This window comes from Oenanthe melanoleuca, chromosome 25 (genome assembly GCF_029582105.1).
Source record: "Oenanthe melanoleuca isolate GR-GAL-2019-014 chromosome 25, OMel1.0, whole genome shotgun sequence".
In the NCBI taxonomy this organism is placed as follows: domain Eukaryota; kingdom Metazoa; phylum Chordata; class Aves; order Passeriformes; family Muscicapidae; genus Oenanthe; species Oenanthe melanoleuca.
This window is the reverse complement of record NC_079358.1, coordinates 1,627,320-1,645,424: the sequence shown is the minus strand read 5'-3', so window position 1 is coordinate 1,645,424 and position 18,105 is coordinate 1,627,320. Positions and strand designations below refer to the sequence as shown.

Below are 18,105 nucleotides of genomic sequence, written 5' to 3'. Positions count from 1 at the left end.
TTTTCCTCATTTTTCCCCATTTCCCTGGGGGCTCTCCCTCCCTCTGTACATAGCCACAATTTGCACTTGGTTTGGCCCCTTTTACCCCCCTAAAAAACCCCAAAACCCCCCCAAAAAAAAAAAACAAAACAAAAAAAAACCAACATTTCCCTTTTTTTCTCGGGGGGGGGAGGGGTTCAGGGGGGTTTTTTGGGGGGAAAACCCCCAAAATTTCCCTGTTTAGAGGCCTAATTTTATATTGTATTAAAAAAAAAACCAAATGGGCCTGGGAGTTGTCCCTGGCAGAGCTGTAAAAGTTGGGATATATATTCTATATAAATGCAATAAAAACCGACTCAACGAGCCCAGGACTCCCCAAAATTTTTACCCCACCCCCCCACCCCTCCCCCATTTATTTTTTTCCCCATTTTCCCCAGATTTTCCCCCAAAAACCCTCGAACAGAACAACTTTTTTCCATCTTTATCAATACACAGTCAGCACGGTCTGGGGGGGGAGGGGTGGGAATTTTTTTTTTTTTTTTTTTTTTTGTGGTGGGGGGAGGGGGAGGGAATTTTTTGGGGGGTCAAAAACAGTCGATTTTTCACCAAATCCAGCGTTTTTCACAAAGATTTGGGGACATTCTTGGGGTTGGGGACAATAAATAAACACTGGGGGGGGGAGGGGAGAATGTGGGTGGGGGGAGGGGCAGAGGGAAAAATTTGGGGAGGGGGGGAGGGGACACACGAGCCGGTGGCTGCTGCGGGTTTTAGCTTTTATTAAATAAAATATATTAATTAATTAACATTTAATTAACTCTGCTGCATCCCCCTCCCCCACCCCGGGTTAGTAACTAAACCTGAACCCCCCCCCCCAAAATCCCCTCCCCCACCCCGCCCAGTTTGGGGGCTCCTCCCTCCCAGTTGGGTACTGGGGGAGGGGTTCCCCCCCCCTCATAAATTACTGGGGGGGCCCCCCTGAAAAAATGGAAATTTTGGGGGTTTTCCCCCAAGTTTTAGGGGTTTTTTCTTGCTGCCCATCCCCCCAAAAATAGGAATTTTGGGGGGATTTTTTCCCCAATTTTAGGGGGGTCCCACTTTCTGCCCCACCCCCAAAAAATTGAAATTTTGGGGTTTTTTCTTAATTTTGATGGATTTTCCCACAATTTTGGGGGTCACCACTTCTTCCCCCACCCCAAAAAATTGAATTTTTGTTTGTTTTTTTTCCTCAATTTTGGGTTTTTTTTCCCCCAATTTTGGGGGGTCACCACTCACTGCCCCTCCCCCTCCTTTTTGTCACCTCCTTGTCCCCTCCTGCTGCAGCCCCTGGGGGGGTTTTGGGGTGTCCCCCCCCCCCCAAAAAATCAATCCTGACCTCAGCACCCTCCTGACCTCCCCCAACCTTCCTGTGACCCCCCCCCCCCAAAATTTGGGGGGGTCCTGGTGCTTGTGACCCCCCCAAAATTGGGGTCAGGGGTCTCAAAATATCTCTGACCCCCCCAAAATTGGGGTGTTGGGGGTCCTGGTGTGACCCCCCCCAAAATTTGGGTTGGGGGCTCAAGTGACCCCAAAATTTAGAATTTGGGGGGGGGGTCCCCAATAATTTCAACCCCCCCAAATTGTGATGTGGGGGGGGGAGGGGTGGTCCCATTTTTTATGCCCCTCCCCCCTCAACTCACCCAATTCCTCCCCTCCCCCAATCGAGCCATTTTTGGGGTGGGGTCCCAAATTGGGGAATTGCCCCTCCCCCAAATCCCCCTCCCCCATTTTTTTGGGAGGGGGTTTAAGACGCTGCGGGTGCCCCTCCCCCCCTCCCCCAGGGCTGGAATTTGGGGAGGGGGCTCGGGGGTTTTTGGGGGGCTGCTCCTCCTGCTCAGGCCTTTTTCGGGGGAGGGGCCAGTTTGATGATCTCCTCCTCCGAGGGCTGCCGGATGATGTCTGGGGGGGGGGACACGGGGGGGTCAGGGGGGCTGGGGGCGCGCCCCTCCCCCACACAGGGTCCCCAATCCCACCTGGGGGGGCTTTTATCACCCTGGGGGTCCTGGGGGGTCCCTGTTCCGTTTTTAGGGGTCCCATCCCAGCCTGGAGGTCCCAAACCCTTTTTTTGGGGAGGGGTCTCTGTCCCTACCTTGAGATAATTAGGGGGGTCCCTGTCTCTATTTTGGGGGTCCCATCCCAGCCTGGGGGGATCTTTTCCATCCTGGGGGTCTCTATCCCCACCCTGGGATAATTAGGGGGGTTCCCTGTTCCATTTTTGGGGGTCCTCAACCTTTCCTGGGGGTCCCCAACCCTTTGTTTTTTGGGGGGGGTCTCTGTCCCTGCCCTGGGATAATTGTGGGGGGGTCTCTGTCTCTATTTTGGGGGTCCCCAACCCTTTTTTTGGGGGGGGGTCTCTGTCCCTGCCCTGGGAACAAAGAGGGTCCATGTCCCAAATTTAGGGGTGCCCGTTCCCGAGTGTCCCCACCCTGTCTGTCCCCATCCCCGAGTGTTCCCCTCTGTCTGTCCCCCCCCTGTCTGTCCCTGGGGGTCCACACCCTGTCTGTCCCTGTCCCCGAGTGTCCCCAACCCGTCTGTCCCTCTCTGTCCCCACCCTCTCTGCCCCCCTCACCGCTGTCGCTGTCCCCATTTTTTTGGAGGGGGGGTTCTCTGTCCCTGCCCTGGGAACAATGAGGGTCCCTGCGGTTCCATGTCCCAAATTTAGGGGTCCCTGTCCCTGAGTGTCCCCACCCTGTCTGTCCCTGTCCCCGAGTGTCCCCACCCTCTGTATCTCCCCCCCCGCCCCCCGTTTTTTGGGGGGTCTCACCCTTGTACTTCTTGGCGCTGGGGATGCGCGTCAGCTTGGTGTCCACCTCGTCCTCCTCCGAGATCTTGAGCACCTGCGTGCGGTACTGAACCACCTTGGTCAGCAGGTCCGGGCGCCGCGAGATCTCGAAGATGTGCTCGATGTACGACAGGTTGTCTGCGGCAACGGGACACGCGGGGACACGCGGGGACACGCGGGGACACACACGGGACACACACACGGGGACACACACGGGACACGTGCTGGGCTCGGGCCACCCGCGCTGCGGCCGCCGGGGCCCAGAGGGGGCGGGGTGGGGACAGGGACGGGGTGGGGACAAGGGTGGGGATGGGGATGGGGACGGGGACAAGGGTGGGGACGGGGACGGGGTGGGGACAGGATGGAGACGGGCGGGGGTGGGGATAAGGGTGGGGACAGGGACAGGAGAGGGACAGGGACAGGATGGGGACAGGGGCAGTGATGGGACAGGGACAATGATGGGGATGGGGACAAGGGATGGACAGCGATGGTGACAGGATGGGACAGGGACAGGGACAGGGGAGGGACAGGATGGGGACAGGGGCAGGGATGGGGACAAGGGTGGGGACAGGGATGGTGACAGGATAGGGACAGGGACAGGATGGGGACAGGGACAGGGACAGGATGGAGATGGGGACAAGGATGGGAATGGGGACAGGGACAGGATGGAAACGGGGACAAGGAAGGGGGACAGGATAGAGATGGGAGGGACAGGACAGGGACAAGAGGGACGGGATGGGGAGAGGGGACAGGGACAGGATGAGGGTGGGGACGAGATAGGAAATAGGGACAGGGACTGGGAGAGAGGAGCCATGACAGGGACAGGGATGGGGAACGGGACAGGGACAGGGGACAGCTATGGGACAGGGACAGGGATTGGGACGGGGGACAAGGGACAGGGGACAGGGACAAGGGACAGGGATGGGGACAGGGGACAGGGACAGGGATGGGGACAGGGACAAGGGCCAGGGATGGGGACAGGGGACAGGGACAGGGGACAGGGACGGGACAGCCCAGGGCTGGAGCAGCCCCGGGGCGGGGGAGGGGACAGTGCCGGTGGCACGGGGTGTCCCGGCTCCCACCTCGGTCCAGCTTGCTGTGGCGCTCCAGGAAGGCGAACCAGTGGTGGCCGGTGGCGATGGCGTCCCCCTCCCCGCTGGGGATGTCCTCGCGACACGCGGACTTGAGCTGCTCCAGGTCCTCGGCTGTGATGTTCTGGGCCAGCTCCTCCAGCAGAGTGCGGTACTCGGCCATGGCTGGGGCGGGACAGGGACATCAGGGACAGCGGGGACAGGGACAGGGACATCAGGGACAGCGGGGACAGCAGAGCGGGGACAGCAGGGACAGGGACAGCGGGGACGGCAGGGACAGGGACAGCAGGGACAGGGACAGCGGGGACAGCAGGGACAGCAGGGACAGCAGAGGGGACAGGGACAGCAGGGACAGCAGGGACAGCAGGGACAGGGACAGCAGGGACAGGGGACATGGTGTATGGGGACACTTTGGGGACATGAGTGACACAGGACTTGGAGGATGTGGGGACAAGGATGACATGAAGGACTTGGGGGACACGGGACTGGGACAGGGACAGGGACAGGGACTGGGACAGGGACAGGGACAGGGACAGGGACAGGGACAGGGACAGCAGGAGCACAGGACTGGGACACGGCTGAAGGGACACAGGTGTCGTGAGGGACAGGACTCGGCTGGGGACAAGGGACACACAGGACATGGGGGACATGGGACTGGGGTGGCGTGGGGGATGGGACACGGCCGTGTGTGACATGTGTGACATGTGTGACATGTGTGACATGTGTGACATGTGTGACACGGGACACAGCCGTGTGTGACATGAGTCCTGCTCTCAGCCACGCGTGTCACGAGTGACAGGGGACTCACCCACTGGTGTCACCAGTGTCCCCAGGCTCAGTCACCAGTGCCACCAGTGCCACCAGTGTCACCAGTGCCACCAGCCATCCAAGTCACGACTGTCCCCACTGGTGTCACGAGTGTCCCCAGCCCCAGCCCCGCTGTCCCCTCGGGCTCGGTCCCGGTGCCAGCCCAGCCCCGCCCGTGACTCACGTGACACTCACGGGACGTGACAGGGACCGAGCTCCGTGTCCCCCTCCCCTCATCCCCTCCCCCCCAGCGCGGGGGGGCTCGGGCGGACCCCCCCGAACCCCCCTTGGGGCGGGGAGGTGGGGACAGTCCTGGCACCGGCACCCCAAATTCACTGACCCCCCAAATTCACTGACCCCCCAAATTCACTGACCCCCCCCAAATTCACACTGACCCCCCCCCAAATTCACACTGACCCCCAAATTCACTGACCCCCCAAATTCACACTGACCCCCAAATTCACACTGACCCCCCAAATTCACTGACCCCAAATTCACTGACACCCCCGCAAATTCACTGACCCCTCCCCCAATTCACACTGACCCCCCCCAAATTCACACTGACCCCCCAAATTCACTGACCCCCCAAATTCACTGACCCCCCTTCTCACACCCCAAATTCCTGACCCCTCCCCCAATTCACTTACCCCCCCTAAATTCACACTGACCCCCCCAAATTCACACTGACCCCCCCCAAATTCACTGACCCCCCCAAATTCACTGACCCCCCAAATTCACACTGACCCCCCCAAATTCACACTGACCCCCCCCCAAATTCACTGACCCCCCCAAATTCCTGACCCCCTCCCCAAATTCCTGACCCCTCCCCAAATTCCTGACCCCTCCCCAAATTCCTGACCCTCTCCCCAAATTCCTGACCCCTCCCCAAATTCCTGACCCCTCCCCAAATTCCTGACCCCCCCTCCCCCCGCTCCGTGGGGGGTCTCACCCGTGTTTTTTGGGGGGGGGGGTCACTCTCACTGTCCCCCCTCTCCCGCCTCTCCCCGTTGCCATGGCGACGCCGCCTCCCACGCGGGGATGCGGTTGCCACGGCAACGCATCACCCGCCTGCCCCTTCCCCCCCCACCCCCCTCGCACCTTTTCGGGACGCCCCCCCCCCCAAAAACCCCCGGGCCACGCGCGGGGGTGTCACACGCGGGGACTGTCGCTGTCCCGTAAACAACGCCCCCCCTCCCCCCACTCCAGACCCCCCCACTCGTGACTGCGCTCGGTAAACAACCCCTCCCCCCCCCACACACACACACGTGAGACCCCCCCCCCCCATCGACACCCCGCCCACGCCCCCCCGAGGAACAGACGCTCCCCCCACGCACAGACGCGTCCCCCCCACGCTCCTCTCCGATAACAACCCCTCCCCCCACCCAAAAACACTCCCCCCACGCACGAACCCTGCCCCTCCCCCCGCGTGTCCGAGCGCGCGGCCCCTTTAAGGCGCCGATGACTCAGCCCCGGCCGGACACGGGGCCTTCCGGGGGGGGGGCGGGGACCGGGACCCCCCCACGGCCCCACCCGCGTTCCCAGGCCCGGCCCGGCCCCCCCCGCGCGGGGAATAGCGGGACCCCCCCCCCCCCCACCCGTGGGACCCCCCGCCCCATTCACGTTTCTCATGCAAAGCGCCTCATGAATATTCACGAGGGGCGGGGCCGCGCGGGGCCCCGTTCAGCGGGGCTCGGGGGGTTCGTCCCGGTCCGGGTGGGGGGCCAGGACACGCGTGGGACGGTCCCTTCCTGCTTTGGTGTCCCCCGGGGGGTCTGCCCCCCCCCACCCATGCTCACCCCCCCTCCGCGTGTTTTTGGGGTGGGTGGGGAGAGCGGGACGCGGGGGGAGGGTCCCCCACGGGCCCCCCCACGCAGCGTGGGGACAAGGGGCCCTTTGTGGCTCGGGGAGCGGCGCGGCCGCCTCGGCCCCCCCCGGGCCCCCCCGGAATGCGAGTCACGGCTGCGGCCCCACGGACACGGCCCTGACCCCACGGACACGGCCCTGACCCACTGTCCAACCCAGACCCCACTGTCCGGCCCCACGGACACGGCCCTGACCCCACGGACACAGCCCTGACCCCACGGACACGGCCCTGACCCACTGCCCGGCCCCATGGACACGGCCCTGACCCCACGGACACGGCCCTGACCCACTGTCCAACCCAGACCCCACTGTCCGGCCCCACGGACAATGTCCAGCCCCACGGACACGGCGCTGACCCCACGGACACGGCCCCAACTCCACTGTCCAACCCCACAGTTCTGCCCCCGGACACTGTCCGGCCCCACGGACACGGCCTTGACCCCACAGCCCGGCCCCACGGACTCGGCTCCAGCCCCACGGACTCGGCTCCGGCCCCCCGCGTGTCCCCCGTGTCCCCTCCCTGCCCCACGCTGTGTCCCCCCCGTCCCGCCCCGCGTGTCCCCCGTGTCGCGCGAGTCCGGCGCAGCATCCCCGCGGCCGCACCTCTGGGGCACATCTGGGGCGCAGCTGGGGCACATCTGGCCGCGATCCTTTCCCCCCCCAGCCCGATCGCGGCTCGGTTTCCCCACGCGCGGCCGCTCCGTGGGGCGGGGGGCGATGATTCCCGGGACCACCCCCCCAATTCCCGGTCCCTTTCCCGGGCCCCCGCCCCGTCCCGGAGCCGAGACGCGGAAGCGGCGGCGCCTCCCCAGGCCCAGTTCGGGACCAGTTCGGGACCAGTTCGGGACCAGTTTGGTCCCCGCCGGATGCGCGTGACCTCCTCACGCGCCCCCTCCCCACGCGCGTGCCCCCCCCCAAAAAAAAAAAAAAAAAAAAAAAATCCGCTTTGATGTCCCCACAGCCCGGGGGGGTCACGCCCCGTCCCGTCCCGGGGGATGCGGCGGCATCGCTGGTACTGGGAGCACTGGGAGCACTGGGAGCACTGGGATTGGGCACTGGGAGCACTGGGAGCACTGGGAGGCACCGAGGGGACGGGACGGGCGGGTGGCACCCACGGGGGGGGACACGGAGGGGATGGGGACACCGCGGGGGGGATGGGGGGGACCCCGGGAACCGGGACGGGGGGATGGCGAGTCCCGCGTCCCGCGTGGGGACCGGGAGCCACCGCGTGTCCCCCCCCCGCCCCCCCCATCGCGTCACGGGTTCGAGCCCCCCCGGCAGCGAAAGGGGAAGTGAGAGGGGGGGATGGGGCAGAACGGGGGGCACGGGGGGACCCTGACCGGGACCACCGGCACGTTAACCCCTTCCTGCCCGCGTGGGGGGGGCACGGAGCGGGGGGGGCACGGAGCGGGGGGGGCACGGAGCGGGGCATCCCCGCGATCCGGGGCCGCCGGAGAGCGGCGGGAGCGGCCCCGGGAGCGGCCCCGGGAGCGGCCCCGGGAGCGGATGGAGGCGGCGGCCGCGGGTCCATCCGGTGCCGGTGCGGCCGCCGGGGCCGCTCCCGGGCCCGGGGGTCTCTCTCTCGGTGGGCCCGGGGGTCTCTCGGTGGGGCTGCCCCACCCCCCCGCCCCCACCCGCACTTACCGGCCGCGGGCGCTGCCGGTGCCGCTCCCGGTGCCGGTGCCGGTGCCGCCGCTCGGGCTCTCGGTGCCGCCGCTCTGAGCGGGGGTGGGCGGGGCTTAACGGGGAGGGGTCGGTGGGGGCGGGGCTTGGAGGGGCGGGGTCAGCGGGGAGGAGCCGCCGCGCCCTCCCCCCCATTCCCCGAGAGCCCCCGGGCGAGATTTGGGGTCCCCGCGGTGTCAGCGCCGGGGCTGGGGGGGACAAGGGGGGGACATTGTCACACACGGCCCCGGGAGGGGATCCGGTGTTGGGATCCCAAACTGGGATCCGGTGTTGGGATCCCAAACTGGGATCTGGTGTTGGGATCCCAAACTGGGATCTGGTGTTGGGATCTGGTAATAGGATCCCAAACTGGGATCTGGTATTGGGATTCCAAACTGGGATCTGGAGCTGGGATCCCGCTCTGAGGTCCTGCACTGGGATGTGGTTTTGGGATCCCACACTGGGATATGTCACAGGGATCCCACACTGGGGTCTGGAATCGGGATCCCAGACTGGGATCCAGCACAGGGATCCCACAGAAGGATTTGGCAGTGGGATCCCACACTGGAATTGGGCACTGGGTTCTTGTACAGGGATCTCAGCCAGGGATCTTTCACAGGGGATCCCACACAGGAATTTGGCTCAGGGATCTCATGTGGGGGTCCCACGCAGGGATCTGTCCCAGGGATCTTGTACAGGGCTGATCTCCTCTGGGAATCTCACCCAGGGGATCTCGCCCAGGGATCTTTTACAGAGGATCTGACACTGGGATCTGGCACTGGGATCTGGCACTGGGATCTGGCACTGGAATCCCACACAGAGATCTGGAGCAGGGATCTGGCACTGGGATCTGGCATTGGGATCCCACACAGGGATCTGGCACTGGGATCCCACACAGGGATCTGGCACTGGGATCTGGCACTGGAATCCCACACAGAGATCTGGTACTGGGAATCTCACATGGGGATCTGGCACTGGGATCTGGTACTGGGATCTGGCACTGGGAATCTCACACTGGGATCTCACACAGGGATCTGGTACTGGGAATCTCACACTGGGATCTGGCACAGGGATCTGGCACTGGGATCCCACACAGGGATCTGGCACAGGGATCTGGTACTGGGATCTGGCACTGGGATCTGGCACTGGGAATCTCACACAGGGATCTGGTACTGGGAATCTCACATGGGGATCTGGCACTGGGATCTGGCACTGGGATCTGGCACTGGGATCCCACACAGGGGTCAGGTACTGGGATCTGGCACTGGAATCCCACACAGAGATCTGGAGCAGGGATCTGGCACTGGGATCTGGCACTGGGAATCTCACCCAGGGATCTGGCAGTGGGAATGTCCCATGGGGAGCTGGCACTGGGATCTTGTACAGAGATCTCACCTTGGAATCTTGTCTGGGGGATCCCAACCTGGGATCTCAGGGATCTCGCACAGGGATCTCACCCATCCCCAGGGATCCCCATTCACCTGGGGACACTCCCTGCTCCCCTGGGGGTTTTATGGGCTGGTCATCATCATCATCATCATCATCATCGTCATCATCATCATCATCATCATCATCATCATCATCATCGTTATCGTCATCATCATCATCATCATCATCATCATCATCATCATCATTATTGTCATTATTATTAGAATTGTTATAATTGTCTTTGTCATTACCATTATCATCATTGTTGTAATCATCATCGTCGTCATCGTCATTGTCACCATCATCATTGTCCATCATCATCATCATCACTGTAATTGTCATCATCATTGACATAGTTTTCATCATCATCATCATCATTATTGTCATTATTATCACGGTTATAATTGTCATCATCATTATCATTGTCATAATCATTGTCATCATCATCGTCATTGTCACCATCATCATTGTTTATTATCGTCATTGCCTTTGTCATCATCACTGCCATCATCATCATCATCTTCATTGTCATTGTCATCATCATCATTGTCACCATCATCATCATCATCATCAATGTCATCATTATCATCGTTGTCATAATCAGTCGTTGTCATTGTCATCATTGTCTTCACTGTCATTGTCATTGTCACCATCATCACTGTCGTCATTATCAGTCATTGTCATTGTCACCGTTGTCATCGCCATCATCTTCATTGTCATCATGGTCATCATCTTCATCCTCATCATCTTCATCCTCATCATCTTCATCATATTCATCCTCATCATCATTTTCATCTCCATGTTCTCCATCACCATCGTCACCATCGCTGTCCCCAGTGTCCCCAGTGTCCCCAGTGTCCCCAGTGTCCCCCTCCAGAACGTCCTCGAGCCACTCCAGCACCTCCTCAGGCCCCGGCAGATCGTCCTCGTCCTGCATGTCCAGCCACACGCTGCGGGCCTGGGGACACGGGTGACACTGGGTGACACTGGGTGACACTGGGTGACACTGGGTGACACTGGGTGACACTCACGTGGTCAGTGCCATTGACCACGCCCAGCTGGGGCCGGGACAGGTCGATGTCGAAAGTGTCCTCCCAGGAGGGGACGAGCTGGGGGAGGGGACAGGGGGGTCAGACCCCCGGGGGGAGGGGCCGGGGGGGTCCCTGGGTGTCCCCTCCCCCCGCGGCTCCGGTACCATCGGGAACTCCTCGGGGTCGATCCAGAGGATGCTGAAGTCGGGATCGTCCCTCTTGTCCTGCGCCACCTCCCTCAGGATCTCCAGGAACTCGAACCCGTCTGGGGGGGTCCGGGGGGATTCAGGGGGGGCCGGGACCCCCCCGGGACCCCCCAGTTCCCCTCCTGCCCCCCCTCACCGGGGTCGTGCCCCTCGGCGAACGCCACGATGTGGGTCCCGTCCCGCAGCTCCTGGGGGGACACGGGGGGGTCGCAGTGACCGGGGGGGGTCCCTGGGTGTCCCCAAGTGTCCCTCGAGTGCCCCCGAGTTTTGGGGGGCACCGGGACCCCCCCCCCGCACTCACCCAGCTCTCGGACACGCTCTGAGCTTTGAGTTTCCGCAGAGTGGCCCTGGGGGGGGGTTTGGGGGGGGGTGAGGGGCGCCCCCAAATTTCAGCGCCCCCCCCAGGAGCCGCTGCCCCCCCTCCCGGTGCTGCTGGGGAGGGGGGCTCAAATTGGGGGGGGGCAGCAGTTTGGGGGGACAGAACAGCTGGGAACAGCTGGGAATGGGGAGGGGGTGACAGGGATGAGCCCCCCCGGGCCCCCCCCCGCGGAGGGTCCCCGATGTCCCTCGGGATTGAGGCCGCGGCGGGGGGGGGATGATCCGGGGGGGATTAAAGCCGCGGGAATCTCCCGGCAGCACCCGCGGCCTTAACCCTGCCCGGCTCGGGGGGGCTCGGCCGGGCCCTGACCCCTCCCCCCCAGCCCCCGGACCCCCCCGGGACCCCCCCAGGACCACCGGACCCCCCCCCCGGAATCCCCGGACCCCCCCGAGCAGAGCTGGGGCCTCGCAAAGCGGGGCCAGGTGGGAAAAGGGGTGAGGGGAGATGGGGGGATTGCTGTCACCATGGCAACCGGATCCCCATGGCAACCAAATCCCCATAGCAACCACATCCCCATAGCAACCACATCCCCATGGCAACCTATACACATGGGAACCATCTCCATGGCAACCACATCCCCATAGCAACCATATCTCCATAGCAACCACATCCCCATGGCAACCTATACCCATGGGAACCATCTCCATGGCAACCACATTGCCATGGCAACCACATTGCCTTTACAACCACCTCCCCCTGCCCAGAGCAGCCACATCCCCATGGCAACCAGTCCCCATGGCAACCCCATCCTCACTTCAACCTGTCCCCATGGCAACCATCTCTCCATGGACATTCCATCCCCATGGCAACCAGTCCCCATAGCAACTGGTCCCCATAGCAACCAAATCCCTATAGCAACCACATCCTCATGGATATTGTGTCCCCATAGAAACCACATCCCCGTGGCAACCACCCCCCATAGCAACCACATCCCATGGAAGCCATATCCCCATAGCAACCAAATCTCCATGGCAACCACATCCCCATAGCAACCCTCCTCTCGGCACCCTGTCCCCATGGCAACCACCTCCCATAGCAACCACATCCCATAGAAGCCATAGCCCCATAGCAACCAAATCCCCATGGCAACCACATCCCCATAGCAACCACATCCCATAGAAGCCGTATCCCCATGGCAACCACTGCCCATAGCAACCACATCCCCATAGCAACCCCCTCCTTTCAGCACCCTGTCCCCATAGCAACCATATCCCCATAGCAACCACCATCCATAGCAACCACGTCCCCATAGCAACCCTCCTCTCAGCACCCTGTCCCCATGGCAACCACCCCCCGCCGTTCCCTGCTCCCCCCCCGGGACCCCCCGGTTTGGGGCGGGGTCCCCCCGTTCCCACCTCTTGCTGCTCCCCAGGAACTCTGCGACCCCCGAGGGGTCCCCGGGGTCCCCCCAGAAGCTCCGGGGCTGCTCCAGGAAGGGCTCGTAGAGATGGACCTGGTTCAGCCCCAGCCCCAGCTCCTCAGCTGCCTGGGGGGGAATTTTGGGGTTTTTGGGGGAATTTTGGGGTTTTGGGGGGTCTCAGGGGGTCCCAGGGGGTCACCCAGCCCTGTCACCCCGGGCTCGTAGGGATCCACCTGGTCCAGCCCCAGCCCCAGCTCCTGAGCTGCCTGGGGGGGGAATTTTGGGGTTTTTGGGGGAATTTTGGGTTTTGGGGGGTTTTTTAGGAATTTTTTTTGGGGAGGTTTTGGGGTTTTTGGGGGTTTTTGGGGGTCACCCAACCCTTCCCACCCCTGAAGCTCCGGGGCTGCTCCAGGATCCACCTGGTTCAGCCCCAGCCCCAACTCCTGAGCTGCCTGGGGGGAATTTTGGGGTTTTTTTGGAGTTTTTTGGGGTTTTTTGGGGGGTTTTGGGGTTTTTTTGGGGGTCCCAGGGGGTCACCCAGCCCCCCCCCCCGGTGTCCCCCCCTCACCTGGGGGTCGAAGGTGGCGAAGAAGAGGAGGGAGGGGTGGAAGCGCTGGGCGGCGGAGGAGAAAGCCTGGAAAGCTGGGGGGGGATGGGGAAACTGGGAATGGGGAATGGGAACTGGGAATGGGGACTGGGAACTGGGAATGGGGACTGGGAATGGGATTGGGGACTGGGAATGGGAATGGGGACTGGGAACTGGGATTGGGGACTGGGAATGGAAACTGGGAATGGGGACTGGGAACTGGGATTGGGGACTGGGAATGGGAATGGGGAATGGGGACTGGGAACTGGGAATGGGGACTGGGAATTGGGAATGGGGAATGGGGACTGGGATTGGGGACTGGGAATGGGAATGGGGACTGGGAACTGGGAATGGGAATGGGGACTGGGAATGGGAACTGGGAATGGGGAATGGGAACTGGGAATGGGAATGGGGAATGGGAACTGGGAATGGGACTGGGAATGGGGAATGGGAATGGGAATGGGAACTGGGAATGGGGACTGGGAACTGGGATTGGAGACTGGGAAGGGGAATGGGAATGGGAACTGGGAATGGGAATGGGGAATGAGGACTGGGAATGGGAATGGGAATGGGGATTGGGAACTGGGATTACGTATTGGGAAATGGGGACTGGGAACTGGGACTGGAATTGGGGATTGGGAACTGGGATTGAGGACTGGAAATTGACACAGGTGACACACAGGTGTGACAGGTGACACAGGTGTGACACAGAGGTGACACACATGACACACACAGGTGACAGGTGAGCTCACACAGGTGACACAGGTGACACACACAGGTGACAGGTGACACACAGGTGACACTCAGGTGTCCCGGGTGACACAGGTGACACACAGGTGACATGTGACACAGGTGACACAGGTGACACTCAGGTGACACTCAGGTGTCCCGGGTGTCCCGGGTGTCCCGCGCACCCTCCGAGCCCCGCCCCCGGAAGAACCCGATGACTTTCGGCTCCTCCTCGATGTCCCCGAAGTGTCGCAGCTGCGGCCCCGCCGCCACCACCCGCACGGGGGGTCCCAGCGCCTGGGGGGGCCCGGGGGGTCAGGGGGGGCCCGGGGGGGTCTCCCCGCGCCTCGGGGGGTCCCGGGGGGTCTCACCTGGCTCAGGAACCGCAGCAGCTCCGCGGCCGCCAGCTCCCCCCGGTACTCGGTCACGGCCGCGCCCCGCAGCAGCAACAGGCGGGCGGGCCCGGCCAGCCCTGCGAGGGGAGGGGGCTGGGGGCACTGGGAGCGGACTGGGGGCACTGGGAGCGGACTGGGGGGCACTGGGAGCTATTTGGGGGGAACTGGGAGCGGACTGGGGGAACTGGGAGCGGACTGGGGGGGGGCACTGGGAGCGGACTGGGGGGAACTGGGAGCGCACTGGGAGCGGTTTGGGGGGCACTGGGAACGGACTGGGGGAACTGGGAACGGACTGGGGGAACTGGGAGCGGACTGGGGGCACTGGGAACGGACTGGGGGGAACTGGGAGCGGACTGGGGGCACTGGGAACGGACTGGGAGCACTGGGAACGGACTGGGGGCACTGGAGCGGCCTGGGGGAACTGGGAGTGGTTTGGGGGGAACTGGGAACGGACTGGGGGGCACTGGGAACGGACTGGGGGGCACTGGGAACGGACTGGGGGAACTGGGAACGGACTGGGACTGGGAACGGACTGGGGGGGGCACTGGGAACGGACTGGGGGAACTGGGAGTGGTTTGGGGGGAACTGGGAACGGACTGGGGGACACTGGAGCGGACTGGGGGGCACTGGGAACAGACTAGGGGGCACTGGGAGTGGTTTGGTGGGCACTGTGAAACGGACTGGGGGAACTGGGAGCGGTTTGGGGGTCCCCGTGCCCGGTTTGGGGGTCCCCGTGCCCCGTCCGAGGGTCCTTTGGGGGTCCCTGGGTCCCATTTGGGGATGCTGGTTTCCAGTTTGGGAGTCTCTGAACCTGGTTTGGGGGTCCCATGGGGTTCCTCAGACGCACTTGGGGGTCCCTGTGCCCATCCCGGGGGTCTCTGGGGGTCTCTGGGGTCCCCCCGTACCCCATTCCCGCGCCAGCTCCGGGTCCCGCTCGGTGTCCACGAGGCCGAGCCCGACCCCGCGGGGCTCCAGAGCCTGCGCGACCAGCTGGGGGGACACGGGGGACACGGGGGACACGGGGGGACACGGGGGGACACGGGGGGACACGGGGGGACACGGGGGACACGGGGGACACGGGGGACATGGGGGGACATGGTGGGGACACGGGGGGACACGGGGGACACGGGGGGCACGGGGGGACACGGGGGGACACGGGGGGACACGGGGGGACACGGGGGACACGGGGGACACGGGGGACACGGGGGGACATGGGGGACACGGGGGACACGGGGGGACATGGGGGACACGGGGGACACGGGGGGACACGGGGGGACACGGGGGGACACGGGGGACACGGGGGGACACGGGGGGACACGGGGGGACACGGGGGGGACATGGTGGGGACCTGCCACCACCCCTGGGGGTCCCCAGTGCCCCCCATTATCCCCCAGTGCCCCCCCAGTGTCCCCCAGTGTCCCTTTTTGTCCTCTCAGTGCTCCCCCAGTGCTCCCAGTCCCTCCCAGTGTTCCCAGTATCCCCCAGTGTCCCCCACTGCCGTTCAGTGTCCCCCAGTGCCCTCCCAGTCCCTCCCAGTGCTCCCAGTTCCCATCTCCAGCGCCGCCAGCTCCTCCCGGTGCTCCCGGTTCGCAGGAGCGGCCCCAGCACCGGGAGCCCCGCGGGGTCCCCTCAGTGTCCCCTCGTGTCCCCTCAGTGCCACCCCCAGTGCCCTCCCAGTGCTCCCAGTGCCCTCCCAGTGCTCCCAGTCCCTCCCAGTGCCCGTCCCAGTCCCTCCCAGTGCTCCCAGTCCCTCCCAGTGCTCCCAGTCCCTCCCAGTGCCCACCTCGAGCGCCGCCAGCTCCTCGAGCCGGTGTCCCCGGAGCGGCGCCAGCACCGGGAAACACCTCGGGGTCCCCTCGTGTCCCCCCAGTGCCACCCCCGGCGCCGCGCCCAGTGTTCCCAGGTCCCTCCCAGTCCCTCCCAGTCCCTCCCAGTGCTCCCAGTGCTCCCAGTGTCCAGCTCGAGCGGTGTCTCCTGTCCCCGGGGCGCCGCCGGGGCAGCGCCAGCACCGGGAAACAGCTCGGGGTCCCCTCGTGTCCCCCCAGTGCCACCCCCAGTGTTCCCAGTGCCACTCCCAGTGCCCTCCCAGTCCCTCCCAGTGCTCCCAGTGCTCCCAGCGCCCACCTCGAGCGCCGCCAGCTCCTCGGGCCGCTGTCCCCGCCGCCCCGCCGTCCCCAGCAGCGCCAGCACCGGGAAGCGCCGCCGCAGCCCCGGGAGGGTCCCGGGGGTCGCGGGCAGGACCCGGCTGCGCCCGTCCGGGAGGGGGAGGGGCGGGAGCCCCCCGGGACCCCCCCCCGGGACCCCCGGGAGCAGCGACAGCGGCGACAGCGGCGACAGCGGCGACAGCAGCGACAGCAGCGACAGCAGCGACAGGAGCCACCGCGGGGACATGGGGGACACGGGGATGGACACAGGGACAGAGGGATGGACACACGGACACGGGGACAAGAATGGACAGGGGGACACCGGGACACACGGGAGAGGAGATGGACACACGGACACGGGGACAGGGACACAGGGGTGGACACACGGACACGGGGATGGACACACGGACACGGGGATGGACACACGGACACGGGGACACGGGGACAGGGACGCGGGGATGGACACACGGACGCCGAGTCACGGGGATGATACACGGGGAGAGGATTGGGGGACAGACGGACACACGGACACACGGACGGGAATGGACACAGGCAGCGAGGGACAGACGGACAGGCGGGGACGGGGCCCAGGGAGGAGCAGGGACGGACAGAGGCGGGGGGCAGACAGACTGACAGACAGACACACGGACCCTGGGGACAGAGACACCCTGGGGACAGACAGACAGACCCTGGGGACACACGGATCCTGGGACAGACAGACAGACAGACACGCGCCCTTGGGGACAGGGCCAAGGACGGACAGGACCCCCCCGGGGACACGGGGACAGTCGCAGCCACTTCCGGCCCCGGGGAGGGGACACGGCGGGGACAGACGGACACGGTGCCACCCCCGGGTGACGCTGCCCCACCCCCCCCGGGACAGACGGACACGGTGCCACCCCCGGGTGACACTGCCCCACCCCCTTGTCCCCTCAAGTGTCCCCAAGTGTCCCCAAGTGTCCCCAAGTATCCCAAAGAGGATCCGGGGGGGGGGCTAAAAATGAGGGACCGGCCCTGGGGACACCGGGGGGACATTGGGGGGAAATTTAGGGAAAATTTGGAGGAAAATTGGAGGAATTTGGGGGGAAATTTGGGGGGATTTTGGGAGAGGTTTGGAGGAAAATTTGGGGGAATTTGGGGAGGAATTTGGGCGGAATTTGGGGAAATCTGGGGGAGATTTGGGGAGGAATTTGGAGGGAATTTGGACGGAATTTGGAGGAAATTCGGGAGGAATTTGGGGAAATTTGGGGGGATTTTGGAGGGAATTTGGGGGGAATTCGGGAGGATTTTGGGGAAATTTGAGGGAAATTTGCGAGGAATCTGGAGGGAATTTGGAGGAAGATTGGGGGGAATTTGGGGGGATTTTGGAGGAATCTGGAGGAAATTCGGGAGGGATTTGGGGAAATGTGGGGGAAATCTGGGGGGATTTTGGAGGGAATTTAGGGAAAATTTGGAGGAAAACTGGAGGAATTTGGTGGGATTTGGGGAGAAATTTGGAGGAAAATTTGGGGGAAATTTGAGAGGAATTTGGGCAGAATTTGGGGAAATCTGGGGGGATTTTGGGAGGAATCTGGAGGGAATTTGGGGGGATTTTGAGGGCTCATGGTGAATCTGGGGGTGCCCGGGG

The 18,105-nt window shown here is 63.7% G+C and overlaps 3 protein-coding genes across 6 annotated transcripts; all 3 read right to left on the bottom strand.

Annotated features, from left to right (window-relative positions):
- Positions 1-161: 161 nt before the first annotated feature.
- On the bottom strand, positions 162-8,317 carry PEA15 (proliferation and apoptosis adaptor protein 15). Its single transcript, XM_056511060.1, has 4 exons — positions 8,203-8,317; positions 3,880-4,053; positions 2,780-2,935; positions 162-1,914 (listed from the first exon to the last, which is right to left on the bottom strand). Exons 2-4 carry the CDS (start codon positions 4,049-4,051, stop codon positions 1,850-1,852), a joined length of 393 nt encoding a protein of 130 aa, XP_056367035.1. The 5' UTR covers positions 4,052-4,053; positions 8,203-8,317; the 3' UTR covers positions 162-1,849.
- Positions 8,318-9,651: 1,334 nt separating this feature from the next.
- Positions 9,652-10,110, bottom strand: LOC130263461 (uncharacterized). The gene has a single exon (XM_056511056.1). The coding sequence runs from the start codon at positions 10,108-10,110 to the stop codon at positions 9,652-9,654; it is 459 nt and encodes a 152-aa protein (XP_056367031.1).
- On the bottom strand, positions 9,754-17,114 carry CASQ1 (calsequestrin 1). Of its 4 annotated transcripts, none has more exons than XM_056510979.1 (13): positions 16,459-17,114; positions 15,240-15,324; positions 14,311-14,411; positions 14,125-14,236; positions 13,193-13,266; positions 12,858-12,890; positions 12,620-12,717; positions 11,187-11,232; positions 11,022-11,073; positions 10,844-10,944; positions 10,680-10,757; positions 10,339-10,606; positions 10,191-10,274 (listed from the first exon to the last, which is right to left on the bottom strand). In XM_056510979.1, exons 1-13 carry the CDS (start codon positions 16,723-16,725, stop codon positions 10,249-10,251), a joined length of 1,341 nt encoding a protein of 446 aa, XP_056366954.1. In that variant the 5' UTR covers positions 16,726-17,114; the 3' UTR covers positions 10,191-10,248. The 4 variants fall into 4 exon arrangements, with proteins under 4 accessions (XP_056366956.1, XP_056366954.1, XP_056366952.1 ...); XM_056510980.1 differs by lacking the exon at positions 12,858-12,890 and having other exon boundaries at positions 10,196-10,274; positions 10,339-10,362; positions 10,402-10,606; positions 12,620-12,750; XM_056510977.1 differs by lacking the exon at positions 12,858-12,890 and having other exon boundaries at positions 12,620-12,750.
- Positions 17,115-18,105: the final 991 nt, after the last annotated feature.